The sequence below is a fragment of the Mustela nivalis genome, assembly GCF_964662115.1.
Source record: "Mustela nivalis genome assembly, chromosome: 6".
In the NCBI taxonomy this organism is placed as follows: Eukaryota; Metazoa; Chordata; class Mammalia; order Carnivora; family Mustelidae; genus Mustela; species Mustela nivalis.
Genome location: NC_139025.1, coordinates 118,232,683 through 118,249,163, shown reverse-complemented (window position 1 = coordinate 118,249,163; position 16,481 = coordinate 118,232,683). Strand labels below are relative to the sequence as shown.

Below are 16,481 nucleotides of genomic sequence, written 5' to 3'. Positions count from 1 at the left end.
AGACCAGAGCTACCTACACTCTGGGCCACAATTCTAGCAAGATCTGGCAGGAGTCAGTTCCCAGCCGTGTTTGTGGACTTGGCTGAGACACAGCTGTGGTAGTCACGGTGGTTGGCCCCCAACATCCATGACACCCCAAGGGATCTCCTTCCCAGTGGTGAGGTATGAACATGTGGCTCACTTCTGGTCACGAGACCCTGGGGGAGGTCTCCTGGGAGGATGAGTGGGGAGGACTTCAAAGAAAATTAGATGTGAGGAGAGGTGGCCTTTTTCTTCTTGTATTTGTGGCTTTGTCTGGAGTCATAGAGCAGAGCTGCTGCTGTCCGAGGGGGAGATAGAAATAGAGGAGAACCACAGAGACGCTGCACTGAAGCCCTGAGGTACCCCATCTGGGGACCACGCTGCCTCCGGCCCCTTATGTAGAGACAACACACTTCCTCCACACCAGACACTTTGGTTTTGTTTCTTGTAGCGAAGGCATCAAGTGGATGCAAGTAACACAGTGAACATGGACGACTGTGTGCCAGTGCTGGACTGTCCCCCAGAAGTACCACCAGCCCCAACAACCTCCCGAGACTCAGTTTCTTCAGCTCTGGATTGGGGTGAAATGTTCAGGAGGCAGAAGTGGAGAAAGGAAGGCTGAAACCCATTATTAAGAGAGGGCTGTTGGTAAAAGACACCCATGGAGGTCAAGAGCATGGGCTTTGGCATCAGACAGACCAGGGTCTGAAGCCCAGCACTCTGTTCATGGGCTGTGAGGCCTTGGGTGAGTTATATAACTCTTATCCCTAGAATGCTCTCCTGGGAAGCGGAGGCAATGGTAGGGTGCCCCCCACAGGCTGGGGTGAGGGCTAAGAGGGGTAGGCCATGTGAAAAGCTTCCCGGTCCCCTTGCCCTCTGTAAGGGCTCTAAAGCCAAGCTGGCTATTCTGGCCACCCAGCCTTGGGAGCTGCAGAAGGTAGGGTGGTGTGAGGGGAGGAGGAAGACCTCTGTACCCGAGAACTCGGGAGCCTCTTTAGATGCCTGCCAGTACTTCCTTCTGCAATTGCTCTGACCTGCGACCTGCACGGTAATCTTTCTGGGGTGTCCTGCCTAGACCAGGGCAGTTGGGAAAGGAAGGCCTTCTGTGTGGGATCCTTGAGGTAGGCCCTGGGGGGACTTGGCCAGGTAAGGAAGGTCAAGGAATGCATGCCAGGAGGGAGGCTGCAGAGCAGATGGGGAAAAGTGTGGCAGCTGAGAAAGGGACCTTTGGGGAAAGGGAAAAGGTCTGTTTGGAGCAGAAATTTGTTGGGGGTGATGGGAGGAACCCCTGGAGAGGCAGGGGATGGAAACTGGCTGTGAAGTTGTCTGCCTATGAGAGGGTAGAAGCCTTCTATAACCAGAGGGTTTCCAGTCTGCCCCCAGCACTAGAGGCATCACCTCATTTGATAGATGAAAAAACTGAGGCCCCGGAGGCTGAGTCAGTGCTGTTGGAGGTGGTGCTATCAGAGGCCGGTAGGATAAGGTGCAGCCTCGGCATTTGGCCTTCAGAGTTCAAGGTGATGTGTACACCATCAGCTACAAAATCAGCTGCAAGCAATAGAATGCTTGGGTGCCTTCAGTGCTGAAGACGTTTATTGGCTCAAACCTAAGGGCTCTGGAGGTCGGGGTCTAGCAGGGGCAATCCCGCTGCTCTGCAGTTCTCCCTAAAGTATTCTGTCTTGGGCGGCTATTTCAGAAGGATGGGTGTGCCTCATCTCTAACCCGGGGCACACATAACTGGCACCTGGGGGCCTAGCTCTCTTCTGCACCAGCTTTCATCTCTCTTACCATCCCTAGTCTGGTAAAGCAGGCATTGGTAAGGGTGGTGATTTGTGGACAAGGCTGACTCATCCCTTCTTCCCTACCTAGCCTGGACACAGGCCCCCCTGAAGGCATATTCTGCTGAGTAGTCAGGCCCTGGCTCCTTGGGGCTGTTTGGGTCAGCAGACCAAGGCTCTTTCTAAGGTGGTACCAGACCTGTACCCTGTGCCTGCAACCAAACCGGAAATCCCGGTAACATTCTCAGCATCATCTCCTTTATAAAGATGGGGGGGTGGGGGTGGCCAATAGGGAAACTAAAACTAAGAGACTTGGAGGCTACATTAAGGTCCCTCAACCCCTCAAGGGCAGGACCAGACAAAACAGAAACAGAGACCTCAACCTGGGTTTTCAGGCTCACTCCCACATTGCCTTTATAATCCTGTCTCTCAGTTCAACCACAGTCTTTCAGCCTGAAGACTCTGGGGGAGGGGCAGGGGTCTTCCTGCCCCAGAGTGTGTGATCCGGAGACTTAAGGTGCACTGCCTTTGAGAGACCCCAGCTCTTCTCCCTTGTCTAGGCTTCAGGCTCCCAAAGCTTCTGGCCTCTGAGCGTGGCCCCGCTGGGGCTCTGGAAGGGGGCAAGAGGGGGCGGGCACAGGGTGGCAGGTGACAGGCGGGGCTGCACCAGGGAGCCCTGTGGCTCCACTTCCTGTGGGCGAGGGCCCCGGAGCTTGCCCCGGAGGGAGCTTGCACAAACCTTCCTGCGCAGGCCCCAGGCTGCCTTCCCGCCTGGCTAGTGCACCAGCCTGCCTCCCCACTGGCTACTGCCTCCCACCCGGGGCTGGCATCCGTGCTCTCAGTCCTGCAGCCTGGACTGTGCCTCCATCACCAAAGGGCTGGCGGGGGGCCGGCCGGACACCAGGGCCCGCCCTCCCATCGCTGGACGGCCACTGCTCCTTCCTCATTTTGCTGCCGATTCTAGCCCCAAACAAAACAGGTTGAGCCCTTTTCCTCCCTCCGGCAGCTCCTCTCTGGCTTGCGGCTGCCTTCTGAGGCGCTGCAGACGGCGCCGGCCAGGGAGGGGGGGCCTGGGCCAGCCCTGTCGGGACTGGGACGGTGCGCCTGGCTCCTGGCCCTCCTTCAGCCCCGTCTGTGGCAGGAGAGTGAGCTTAGCCGCGGCAGTCCCCTGACGATGATGCCCCAGCTCCAGTTCAGAGATGCCTTTTGGGTGAGTGAAGACTGGCTGGGACACTGAGCAAGTGGAATGGGCCCCCGGGAGGCCAGCTGGGCTGGGATTGCCCCGTGGCTGTTAACGGGGATGCGGCTGCAGGGGGGAGGTTTTCTCATGAAAATAGCAGTTGATTTGGGGTCTTAATTATGATGGGGCATAACCTGGGCTTCTGTCCCTTCTGAGTTGGAAGGGGAAGGGGGGTCCTTGATCTGGGGTACTGATTGCTCTGGGAACCTCACCACAGTGGGCGAGGGATGTCATCTGTCCTCCCAGGCCTGAACTTCTCGGACAGACCCTGCCCCCAACGGCAGGATCTTAGTAAGAAACTCTACTATATGGGTGGGAACTTGACAAGGCCATGTGAGGTGAAGGAGGGAGGGGAGCAAGTGTTTGGGGACCGGAGAGACTTGAATTTGGGTCTTGGCTCTGCTACTTAGCAACTGGGCGAGCTGTTTGACCTCTCCGAGCCTCTCTTTCCCCAGCTACACAGTCCAGATCAATATTAATAAATATCTCAATGGAATGGGAGAATTTAAAGGGGCGAGCTCATGTAATCAAGTTCCCAGCACCTTGCTGGCACGCCAAATGATCACTCTTTTGCCCCTCACACAATCTCTCTTCCTCGCAGACTGTTGGGGTTCTCTGAGGAGGCTGCAGGCCCCAGGCAATTCCTTGCTTACTTTATTCAGTTCAGGGCAGGTGTCCTTCAAGTCCTTTTCCCCCATGAAATGACAGCCCCCAACAGGCTCGGGAGGTGAAATGGCTTAGTGTGGGCCACACACAGCCTGCAAGTCCATTCTGGACCCCAGATCCCCTCAGCTTTTTTTGCAGCTGTGCCTCTACCTGTCCCTCTGCTTCTCAAGCTCTGGCTGTTCCTAATGGCTTGTGGGAAACAGCTGAGACCCCTCTGGTGAGAGCCGGGGAAGGAGGCCGTACTGAGGGCACCCCCCTCCACCCGGCAGAGGACTCCCTGGCCCTTCACTCAGCCGGCTCAGACTCAGCCAACAGCCTGGCCCTCCCTGGGCCCTTTCCTGGGGCCTGCGGCCAGGAGGATGAGAGCTAACGAGCCAAGCCTTCCTTCCCTTCCGGGCCGTGCTCTGCTTGGGGCCTGTGGCCAGCATGCGAATGGCCTGCTTCCTGCCTGCCCTGACCACACAGTGGGCTGAGGGCCATCAGGGGAGGGTACCCCGTTCCTCTCTGGGCCTCCATTTCCCCAACTCTATAAACAAGAGGTGGGCTCAGGTCAGAGATGCCAATGGAGACAGACCTGGCTCAGCCCAAGCCAAGCACCAGGCTGGCAGCTGGGCTCACACAAAGGGGCGGTGGTGGCAGTAGGAGGTGGGGCAGTGAGTCATCACCTCTGCTCTGCCTAAGAGTGCAAAGTGGGGGAAAGAGGTAGGGCCTAGATATCCAGGGTGCTCTGTAGCCCAGAGCAGACCAGGAGATCCTGACCATTTTACCTCTAGGATATCTGTCCCAGCCCAGGGCTCCTGGCCCCACCTTCCCAAGGCAGAGCTCTGGCAAGAAGCAGTCCCCATGGCAGGATCTGGGCAGTGGAGGATGGTGGGGGGGGGCGCAGGCTTCTGCGCCACCCCAGGCTTCCTGAGCTCCAGTTTTCTCCTCCTCTCCCCTGCTGCCTCCCTGGGCTCCAGTGAGGATCTAGCCCAGGGAAGGCCAGAGGCAGATGGGTAGAGAAGTGGCCCATAGGAGCCTCTAACCCCGAGCCTGGGGAAATGCCCCAGAAGGTCAGGTCGCTGTCAGCATCACAGCCCCCAGGGCTCTGAATTTAAACCCATCTCTCTGGGGCTTGGCCCAGCCCAGCCTACAAGGACTGCTAACACTGAGTACTAAAGATGTGTTAGGTGCTGTTCAAAGGGCTGTTTATCTATTCATTCATTTAAACTGGTGAGGTAGATTATCTCATCCCTATTATTCACAAGAGGTAGTTGAGGCACAGAGAACTTAAGTAGCTTGCCCAAGGTCACACAGCAGGGATTAAACCCTGAAAGGCTAGCTCCGTGTCTGGGCTCTCACCCAGGTTGCTTTAACCTCCTCTCTCAACCCAGTGGATCACTGGATCTTTGGGCATCGACAAAACAGAGGGGAAATTTCTGTCCTTCTACCACCCAGAGAAGTAAGAAGATCAGGTGAGGCTGATGGAAGTAACTGGAAGCTCAATTTACAGACAGATCTATAACACGAAAGACACAGTGATCTAATCGCTGTGGGGGTACTAGAGACAGAACCCAACCTGCCCCCACCCAAGCCCAAGGCATTAAACCTCACAGCCTCACAGTTCGAAAATGAGTAGTCTTGCGTAGTGGGAGGAAGCCCTTGAACTAGAAGGATCATGTCTAATACCATAGCACTGCAGTTAACATCCAGAACCCTCAACCCTCAACCATTCCGGACACAGGTGAGAGCTAGCCCTGTTCCCAGCACTCGTTCGTCGTAAGAGCAGGAAACAAAAGTGCTTTCTGAGGAGCTAAGAGCTTATATTAAAGCTCATATACTTTACTCACATGAGATGCCCCATCATTTTTTAATTAGGGCCTATGAACCTAATCTTACCCATGATTTTAACAAGCTTAGTCAAGTGGTCTTTATAGATGCAGCAGTTAGGAGAGGTCTGTGTGGAACTTGACATTCAGTTGGTGACAGATAAATATTGCTGGGCCTGAATGGTTAGAGACAGTGTCCCAGGGAGCGGGTGGCCTGAGAGCAAGAGGAGACCAAAATATTCTAAAAAGCAGACAGAATGGCTCAGAGGTAGGGGGAACATCTAGTGTGGGAGCAGGCCCGTTCTGTCCCTCAGTATGCCTGTATTTGTCATTTTATCAATGTGGCCACCGGTATTTATTTATAGCCTACTGTTTCCTGTGGCAAAACACCGGGATGCAGGCCACTTGTGGAGTGAGGTGGGGGTGAACTAGACACAGGGCGAGGGGATAATTTGATTTCTGTTATACAGATGATAAGGGGCATCGCAGCTTTGCAGGAAGTTGGTGGCTGGGCCTCAGAGTGGGGCCTGTCAGTGACACAAAGCTGAGAATGAGAATACCAGGTACTTGAGCTGAGACAGCTTTTGATCTTGTAAACCCTGCCTCAGCCATAAATCCGAGGGGCACAGAAGCCCAGAGAAGGCGGGGTCCTGCCCCCCACTTCCCAGTCTCTCCTTGCCAGTGGCTCTTCTCCAGGCAGGCAACCCAACTCTGTTGCAGAAAACATCTGTCTGCATCTTCAACAGCCTTACCAAGCAAGGTAGTGTTCAGTTTTTGTACAATAAATCTAAGAACAACGAAGGTCTCCATGGTCCCACCGCCTTCCTGAACCCATTTTCTTCTTCGTTTCACTTGAGTTCTATTCTACAAGTGGCTGTCAAGTGGGATCCTCTGGGAGGTGGTCCAAGCTGGATCCCTAGCCTTATCCCCACATCCATCCAATCAGGTGAATGAGACTGTCTGGCCCTCAAGGAAGTCACTGTACTGCACTGGAGACAAAGGTTCCCTAAAGACTGGGCGAGGCCCAGGGAGGGGCTGGGCTTTGAGCTGTGCCTTTTCACCCCACCCTCTCGCTCCCTCCCAGACCTGTGCAAAGGAGCCACCGGATATTGTCTTAAGAAGGAAAATCTAGTTCTGAATCAGGTTTTAGCGAGATCCACGTCCTACCCCTTTTGAGATTGTGAAAGGCAAAGTAAGGGTCTGAGGAGGCTGGGCCACATACTACAGTGACATCTCCCCTCACTTTGGGCAAGAACCGCCAAGGGGGTGGAGGGAGTAAGCCCAGAACTTTCCCCTCTGACTTGTAGCCACATCGCTTCCCTTTGAGGTGAGGCTCCAGCCTCCTCTAGAAACCAGCCAACCTGGGAGAGGCTGAGCTCCCCAACACACAGAGGACTGAGGCAGACACCACTTTCTGGGTTGGGGGGAGGACTCACGAGGGACACACAGGGGACTACAGATGGGCCCATCTTTCCCACACATGCCGGCTCAAGAGGCTCTTGCCTCTTCCTCTTCCCAACTCTGAGACTCTGAGTTTCCCCATTTAGGAGAGAGGCCCCACTTTGGCCTGTCCGCCCCGCCCCCCGGACCTGCCAGTCATGGCCCTGGGGCCTTCATAGAGAATCAGGAGAGGCTCATGTTCTCTGGGCACCTATTCTGTTCTGAGCATTTGAAGCTATGTATATACCTCCTAAAGCAACAAAATCAATCAGTATAAGATCCTAAAAGGAAAAGAGGAAAATAGAGAAAACCAGGTAAAAAAGCACCCTTCGTCTCACCACACGAAGACAACCGGTAATATTTTGCTGGGCTTCCCTAAGAGTATCTCACGCAGGTGCAAGTGTATTGTGTACACAGTGTTGTATTCTCCCTGGTTTGGTTTTTCTTGCATTTTAAAATTGGTCTATAATTGTGGTAAAGGATACCTAACATGAATTTCACCATCTTAACGTTTAAGTGTACAGTTCAGTAGGGTTAAGCGTACTCACGTTGTTGTGGACACTCCTCCCCTCCGCTTTTCAACATAATTCCATTTTGAACATGTGTGGGTGTGGGTGTGATTTCCTCGTTTCAAAACACCATTGTTAATGGCTACCCAGTCCAGCTTGTGGGTTTGGTAGACACAGGCATGATTCATTTATCCAATCCCCTATTGTTGGACGTTCAGCATTTATCCAATCCCCTATTGCTGGACGTTCAGCATTTATCCAGTCCCCTATGGCCGGACTGCCAGGTTGCTGCTGCAAGTTATTCATTATTCTGGATAGAGATGCAATGGGTATATCCTTGTGTATCAAAAGTTCTCACTTGCGGATTATTTCCTTGAGTGGATTCCTGGAAGAGGAGACATTCCTGGGGGAGAGAATTGGACCACGTTTCTAGACAGGCAGGAGCCTTTTGATCCAGGAAGAAGGGGCCAGAGTGGCCCAGTTGGGGCTGGGGGGGAAGGAGCCTGGACGGACTCTACTGGGAACCAAAGCTGCTCAGACTTTGGGGGAGCACTTGCCGCAGGGCCGTGGCCTCGAAGGTCAAGGAGGCCTGCGGTTGAAGAATGGGTCCTCCTGAGCAGCAGGATGTCATAGTCCATGAGGAGATGGGAGAGGGAGGGCCTAGCTGTCCTGCCCTTGCTGCTACCCACTGCCTTCTCGGTGCCTCCCTGGCTGCGTCTGTCTGAAGGAATGGAGACAGACTCTTTCCGTCAGCATCCTCCTATCTCCTGAATGGAGACATGGGCAGGCTTCCTTCAGGGTCACCTGTCCGGGACAGAGCGGGGACTCCCACCCAGGCCTGTGGGCTGCCATCTTACTCTGGCCCTGAAGCCAAAGAGATAGGTGAGTTTATTCTTGTTTGAGTTCTAAATAGTGTAGGACAAATGGGGGTGGGGGGTCCCCTGCATGTTAGCGTTGATTTCTGCGGCTTTGGAAATAGGGTTATTTTTTTTTTCTATATCCCCCTTAATTTTCCATAAGTGAACACAGATTATGTATGTTATTTCTTTTTAATTTTTTTAAGAGAGAGAAAGCGATGGCAAGTGCATGCCTAGGTGTGTGAGGGGGTGGGGGAGGGGCAGAGAAAGAGAGTGGGAGAGAGAGAGAGATAGAAAGACTCTCAGGCAGGCTGCCCACCCAATGTGAAGCCTATGTGGGGCTCACAAACAGGGTCTCAAGGTCCCAACCCTGAGATGATGACCTGAGCTGAAATCCAGAGTCAGACACTTAACCAAAGGGGCCACCCAGGGGGCCTCCCCATTTATGTCATTGAAAAGGAAAATATTTAAAAACAAAACTAAGCAGTTCTTGTTTTCAAGCCTAAGATGGTGTTTTTAGGCGAAATTTGTGGCCTGATAGTCTTAGCTGTTCCACACACTCTGTGCACACTGGTGGTACATGGTGGCTCAGGGGCTGGAGAGCTGGTTGACCTGTGCGCCTTCCACAGGATGCAGGCTGCTGGCTGGTGCTGAGAGAAGATCGCAGAGGTCAGTGGTTCTGCCTGCTCTGCCTTTGCGATGCCCGCAGCTGGGGGTCTGGGAGGTTTACTGGGTGGAGCAAGAGAGTCACCCACACCTTCGCTTTCATTCTAAGTGGGAAAGGAGATCTGCTTCTCAGTGGCCCTCTTTGTACTCCAGTTCCCAGGGACTTGTGAACCCCTCCTGGCTGTTCCCCAGGAACCCCAGGAATGGAGACAGGGGACCCTGCTTGGGCTTCGCAGGGTGGGCAGAGGTTTGGGGGGTGGCAGGAGGGCAGGTGGCACTCCAGCGGAAGGAATTGCAAGGGCAAAGGTGTGCCAGTGGGAAGTGGGCACAATGGTTTTAGAGGCAGTGTTCTGCCCCAAAGTAGGGTGCAGGGAGCTCGGTAGGGAGGGAAGGCCCCAGCCAGATTGTGAAAGGTCCTGACCGGCCTGAGGTCGTGGCAGAAACACTTTCTTCTGCTCCGCTGCAGACTCTCCAGTGGTGGGTGTTCCTCTCATGCAAAGGAGGCTGGAGGTTGCAGGCCGTGGGCGGGATGCCCTTCTTCCTCACCCAGAGTCTAGCTGATGCCACAAACCACACAATGAAGGGAAACGTGGTGTGGAAACTGAAACTGCCTGGGCTTCCAGCAAGAGAGAGCGGGCCCCTGTTCCCCGGGGGCTGCCCACACCGGGGCCCCGCCCTGGACCAACTCCTGCGGGGTCTCCCTCCAGACTCAGGAGTCAAATGCTGCTTTGAAGCCTCACTCAGGCCTCCTCCTTCCCTTGCTGGGCTCTGGAAAAGGATTGCCCCTCTCTGAATTTCCGTGTCCTCACCTGCAAGACATCAGAGTGATGGTCACCTCAGACAAAGTCTTTGAAGAGGTGGAGGCGAAGGGCAGCGCTAAGGGCCAGGGGAGTGAGCAGAACAGAAACAGGGTCTCAAGGTCCCAGAATTACGACGGTGCGACAGTGTGCTCCCCCTGATTCCCAGAATGCCTCCCCAACTCTGTTCACCACTGCATATTAAATCCTGCCCTCTGAGAGTCATTCCCATGGCTTCAAGTGACAGGACACATTTGATTTCAACAATAGCCCTGCAAACGTGGTATTCTTATTTCTGTTTTGCAGAGAAAACTCATAGAGGAGGTGTGGCCTGGAGGTGCACCGAGGTGGACTTTGGGGTTACTGGGCCAGACCTGGCTGCTCCCTTCTGAGGCCTGGCTCAGAGTGCCCTTAGGGGTTAGCGGGAGGTGTGTGGTTTGCAAAGATCTGGCGCCCTGAGCTTTGGGTGAGAGGGTGGGTGAGTGGCAGCCCGTCCCGCTGGTATTTGCAGCATCCACTATTGGGCAATAGGAAGCACCAGCTGGCACTCCAGAAATTATAGCCAGCACAGCGATGGGGTGGCAAGATGGGGCTCAGGGCTTCCCAGCAGCAGAAAAGGGGAAAACGGAAGCTGAGCCCTCCTGGGGAGGGACGATGGGGTGAGGGCTTCCCGATGTGTTCAAGGGACAAGGGGGCGTGTGTGGCTGGGACCAAGAAACCATGATGGGGAGTACTTGGAGTTAAGATTGGAAATGTAACAGGGAGCCAAATCTCGTAGGACTGTATTCTCCAAGGTCCCAGTGTCCTGGTCACACCCAAGTCCAGTTAGATCTGAATCTCAGTGTGGGAGGCTGAGCATCAGTATTTTCTGGAGTTCTTGAGTGTTTCCCCTGTGCGGCCAGGGTTGAGAAGCATCAGTGCCCACCATCGTGGTGAAGCTTTGTGCAGTGTCACCGCGGACACGGAGCACACATCTGGCTAGTACCACTGATGTGACCTTGTCTGACTCACTTGTGAATGAGTCGAGGCTAGAGCTTGGTGTTAGTTTTTTTAGCCTTATAATCTTCTACCATTACTTTTTTTAAAATTGTGGTAAATAAATGTAATATAAAACTTACCACTTTGGGGCCACCTGGGTGGCTCAGTGGGTTGGGCCGCTGCCTTCGGCTTGGGTCATGATCTCAGGGTCCTGGGATCGAGCCCCGCATCGGGCTCTCTGCTCAGCAGGGAGCCTGCTTCCTCCTCTCTCTCTCTGCCTGCCTCTCTGCCTACTTGTGATCTCTCTCTGTCAAATGGATGAATAAAAAATCTTTAAAAAACAAAACAAAACAAAAAAACTTACCACTTTAACCGTTTTTAAACCTGCGATTCAGTGACATCCATTACATTCACACTGTTGCACAACCATCACTACTATTTCTAGAACTTTTCCTCATCCAAAGCAGAAACTGTACCCATGGAACAATAACTCCTCACCTACTCCCCCCCCCCCCCCGTCTCCTATTTCTGTTCTGCTTGCCAGGAATCTGCCTATGGCAGGAACCTCGCAGAAGTGGCATCATAGAGTATTCATCCTTTTGTGTCTGGCTTCTGTCACTCAGCATGTCTTTAAGGTTCATGCATGTTTCGGGGTGCTTGGGTGGTTCAGTCTGTTAACCCTTTAACTGGCTACCTTCAGCTCAGGTCATGATCCCAGAGCCCTGGGACTGAGTCCCACATTGGGGTCCCTGCTCAGTGGGAAGTCTGCTTCTCCTTTATCCTCTACCCCTCCCCCCTCACTTTCTCTCTCTCTCTCTCTCTCTCTTTCAAATAAATAAATAACATCTTTAAAAAGAGCAGGTTCATCCATGTTTCAACAGACATCAGAATTTCATTCTTTTTGTGGCTAGACAAGATTCCATTCTCCTTAAGATCCCATTTTGTTTACCCATTCATCTGTGGATGGGTTCTGGGGCTGTTTCCTCCTTTTGAGTATTGTGAGTAATGCTGCTGTTAACATGAGTGTACAATATCCATTTGAATCCCTACTTTTAGGTCATTGGGGCTTTAGCCTCAAGTGGAATTGCTGTCATACAGTAATCCTATGTTTAACCAATTCAGTAATTTCAACCTGTGTTCCCCAGCTGTGTTCTATTTCCATTCCCATCAACAAGGCATGAGAGTTCTGATTTCTCCACATCTTCACCAATACCTGTGTGTGTGTGTGTGTGTGTGTGTGTGTACGTGCCCCTGTGTGGGTTTTTTTTTTTAATTATTTGTTTGACAGAGATCACAAGTAGACAGAGAAGCAGGCAGAGAGAGGGAGAAGCAGGCTCCCCGCCAAGCAGAGCCCGAGGTGGGGCTTGATCCCAGGACCCTGGGATCATGACCTGAGCCGAAGGCAGGGGCTTAACCCTCTGAGCCCTCCAGGCGCCCCAACCCCCATGTGTTTTAATTACAGCTGACTCTGGGCGTAAAGTGATGTCTCACTGTGGTTTTGATTCGTATTGCCCTAATGACTAATGATGTTGGGCATCTTTTCATGTACTTATTAGCCATCTATCTTCTTTAGATAAACATCTATTCAGGTCCTTTGTCTACTTTTGAATTATTTGTGTTTGTTGTGTTTCTTTATATATTATGGATATGAATCCCTTATCACAGTAACACACTATTTAAAGTATTGTAACTTAAAGTACTGCAAATATTTTCTCTCAGTCTGTGGGTTGTCTTGTTATTCTCTTGATAGTATCTTTTGATGCATAACAGTTTTTCATTTTGACAAAATCTAATTTATCTATTCTTTCTTCTGCTAACTATGCTTTTGTTAACTATGCTATTTGGTGTCAAATCCAAGAAATCATTACCAAAGTCAATGTCTTTTTTTTTTTATAATTTTTTATTTTTTATAAACATATATTTTTATCCCCAGGGGTACAGGTCTGTGAATCACCAGGTTTACACACTTCACAGCACTCACCAAAGCACATACCCTCCCCAATGTCCATAATCCCACCCCCTTCTCCCAAACCCCCTCCCCCCAGCAACCCTCAGTTTGTTTTGTGAGATTAAGAGTCACTTATGGTTTGTCTCCCTACCAAAGTCAATGTCTTAAGGCTTTTCCTCTATGTTCTCTTTTCAGAGTTTTACGCTTAAAAGAGCTAAAGCTCTCACATTTAGATCATTAATCCACTTTTAGTTAATTTTTGTGTTTAGTGTAAGGAATGGGTCCACCTTCATTCCTTTACATGTGGATATCCAGTTTCCCAGCACTGTTTGTCAAAAAGACTGACCTTTCCCCATTGAATGATCTTGACATCTTTGTTGAAAGTCATATACATGTTTATTTCTGGGCTCTCTATTCTCTTCCATTGGTTTCTCTTTATGACAGTAACACACTAAAGTATTGTAACTTAAAGTACTGTAGTAAGTTTTGAAATCAGGAAGTGTGTTTTCCAACTTTGTTCTTTTTCAACATCGTTGGCTATTTGAGGTCTTGAATGGAAGTGGTTAGGTTTTTTTTTTATGTTTTATTTATTTATTTGACAGAGAGAGAGGTCACAAATAGGCAGAGAGGCAGGCAGAGAGAGAGGGGAAAGCAGGCTCCCTGCTGAGCAGAGAGCCCCCTGAGGGGCTCCATCCCAGGACCTAGAGATCATGACCTGAGCTAAAGGCAGAGGCTTAAGCCACTGAGCCACCCAGGCACCCCTGTGGAAGTGTTTTTATTGTTCCCATTTTATATGTGAGGAAGCTGAGGTTTGAGCCTTCTGTGGCTGCCCAGCCTGGACTGGCCACCAGTCTCTGACAAACCTTCCGTAACTCTCCCAGCCTGGCACATTGGAGAAACCCCCTCCTTAGAGAGTCTGGTTTTCCTGTTCTGGTATTGGCCACATTTGTTCCTTTAATCCCAGGGTCAATTTCTACCCGCTTCCATGTCAGAGTGATAGTCCTTACGGGCACCAGCATCAGATAGCGGGATCCTCTCTGTAGTTGCCATACCTTCTGGCTTCCTGGGCTTCCTTGAGGTCCCACTGGCTCTCACTCTTAAGGAACACCGGCCGGGTCGCCGAGTTCCTCGGTGGATTGTGGGAACGTCCTGCAGGGAACTGATGTCTGCCCTTGCCTTGGTCTTGGTCTGCCTGGACCTGAGGAGCCTTTGAAAATCGAAACTTCTGGCCCCAGACTTCCCAGTGGCCTATAGGGAAAGTTAAACCATGCATGGTCTCAGCTTGCCCAGGGGTACCTCAGGTAGGCCAGCACTTCAGGGTCTGGGGGAGCATCTTGCTCTATTTAGAGATGAATTTTCCTGTAGCATGGCTCTACGCCAGAGGCACACATGGCTGTGTTGGGCACCGTGAAGCGATTTCCCAGTCTCCAACACAGAACCCTTCCTTGGAGGGCACCATCTTTGTCTGTCACGGTGCCTTTAGAATCCAATGCTCTGCTTTAAGTCTACTGCATTCACAGAGTGGCCCTGATGAGTCCCTCTTCTCTTTGAACCTCTGGCCTCTTGTCTGTATTAAACTGAGGTTTGTGGTTAGCAGATAGAGACGTGGCAATATGTCCATTAAAGGCCTCATCGGGGCAAGGAGCTTCATGTGCAGACCCCGTTCAGGAGCAGAGGCCCAGCTTGTACACAGGCTTAGAGAGCTTTGCAACCAGAGCCCAGGGTCATTACTGAGACCTAGAACCTGCCAAGGCCGGCAGAGGCCAAAGGGCTTTCTGCAGAGGCTGCAGGGGTGTGTCCCTGCCTTCGGGAAAGGGTGTGGTCGTGGCCATGGACCATCTCTGCCACTCCAGGCCTCCATCTCTGTCTCCTGAGCAAGTCTCACGCCCGAGAGAGGAGCATTCACAGACACAAAGACACCCCTTGTCACCCCTGCAAGAGCCCATGGGCCAATTGTTCTTCCCATTTTACAAATTAAAAAAAAATGGAGTCCGAGAAATTAGAAGCCACCAGTCCAAACAAGTGTTCCAGCCCAGATTCAAACCTAGCTTCCCTTTTTGATTTCCTTTCTTTGACCTAATATGTCCTCATTACTGTGGGCACCGTTTTCCAGGAACACATTCAGTGTTAGGGGCCCGCTGTTGGACTCTTCCAGGTATTCCAGCCCAGAGGTGGGCGGTAGGTTCACATTCATTTTACGGAGGAGGGACTCTGTGCTCAGGAGGTTAAGTAACTTGCCCAAGGTCACACTGACTGTGTGTATGAACTGTCCAGGACTAGAATCCAATGCCTGAACTCTTGCCACGTCCTGCTGCCTGGACTTCCTCCTGTGGTGGGGTTCCATGGGGCCTCCCCTGGGAGGGGTAGGCAGTGTGGGAGGGGTGACACTTGGAGAACAGGTTGTGCAGGGACAGTAGGTGGGCCTTTAGGGCCAGCCTCTGGTTTCTGGCTGCTCACCACAAGCTGAAGCCTGTGTGGCAAGGAGCCCCCTGTGGCCAGCCATGGGCGGGGGCTGGACAGTGCCTGTCCTTGCTGAAGGGGTCCATCCCCTCCGGGGCTCAGGGTCTGGTATGGCTCCTTTCCTCCGTCAACCATCCTCTGCGTCCCACTGCTTCTCTGACCCCCCCCTTGCCCACTCAGATCTGCTTCCTACTCTACCGAGTGCTAGATCAAGGGAGCCCCGCTGCCAAATCAGCGTGGTGGGGGCGATAGAGGAACCGTGTGACCTGAGCACGTCATTCACCTTGCTGAGCCTCACATGCTCCTCCATAAGGTGGGGGGATAATTATGGCACCATCCTGACGTTCCAGGGGTTTCTGAGGATTCGATGTTACAAAATATTTAGAGCACTGGCCTCTAAGTCCTGCATCCCACCCAGCTCCCTTCCTCTGAACTTGAAGCCTGAAAGGGAACCCTGGATCCCCTTCCTTCCTGGGAAGCCCCCACACGTGCTCCTGAGTCTCTCCTCCAGCTGGCTTCAGGCTCCCTCTTCAGACAGGGGCTCAAGTCTCACTAGGACCAGTCAGAGCTCTGGGAGACTGACCTCCCATCTCCTGAACCCCAGGGGCTCATTCCCATCTGCGTAACCCTGCCTGGACTGGTGTTCACTCCCGGTCCCTCCCCTGTTCTACTTTTTCTGCATGTTTTGGTTTCATAAAGCAGGAAGAAAAAGCTGGGGGGTGGTGAGCTGGGCCTTTAAGACTTGAGAGAGGGAAGGGGAAGTGGGCAGGGCCTCACCGACTTGGGGGGAGGGGAGTGCGATTGCAGGAGATCTTCCCTTCCTGCTAATCTGAGGAGGTTTATTTATTTATTTATTTATTTATTTTTAAAGATTTTATTTATTTGACAGAGAGAGATCACAAGTCGATGAAGAGGCAGGCAGAGAGAGAGAGAGAGAGAGAGAGAGAGAGAGGGAACCAGGCTCCCTGCCGAGCAGAGAGCCCGATGTGGGACTCGATCCCAGGACCCTGAGATCATGACCCGAGCCCACGGCAGCGGCTTAACCCACTGAGCCACCCAGGCGCCCCTGAGGAGGTTTATTTAAAAGCACAAAACTTTCAAACCAGCTTGATTCTGGTTGAAAGTTAGGCCTGCCCACACAAATGCTGACTGGGCCTCGACTAGTTGCATAAACCCTCTCATCCTTGTTTTCCTCCAGCACCCAACGTCAGTTTCACTGAGCTAAGCGCCCCTACCCCTTACTGGCCCATACACAGGAGGCCCTCTTCTGGTGTTCACCCCACACCTGGTGAGGTGGGATTCCTGGGAGGATC

The 16,481-nt window shown here is 52.3% G+C and overlaps 1 protein-coding gene across 2 annotated transcripts in view; it reads left to right on the top strand.

Moving 5' to 3' along the window:
* The first annotated feature begins 2,492 nt into the window (after positions 1-2,492).
* PSTPIP1 (proline-serine-threonine phosphatase interacting protein 1) overlaps positions 2,493-16,481 on the top strand; it is a 47,339-nt gene continuing 33,350 nt past the window's right edge. The window contains exon 1 of one of the 2 annotated variants that reach the window (XM_082735970.1): positions 2,493-3,009. In XM_082735970.1, the coding sequence (XP_082592096.1) occupies positions 2,974-3,009 (36 nt within the window). In that variant the 5' untranslated portion in view covers positions 2,493-2,973. The remainder of the gene's footprint in view (positions 3,010-16,481) is intronic. The other variant, XM_082735969.1, reaches the window with a different exon arrangement.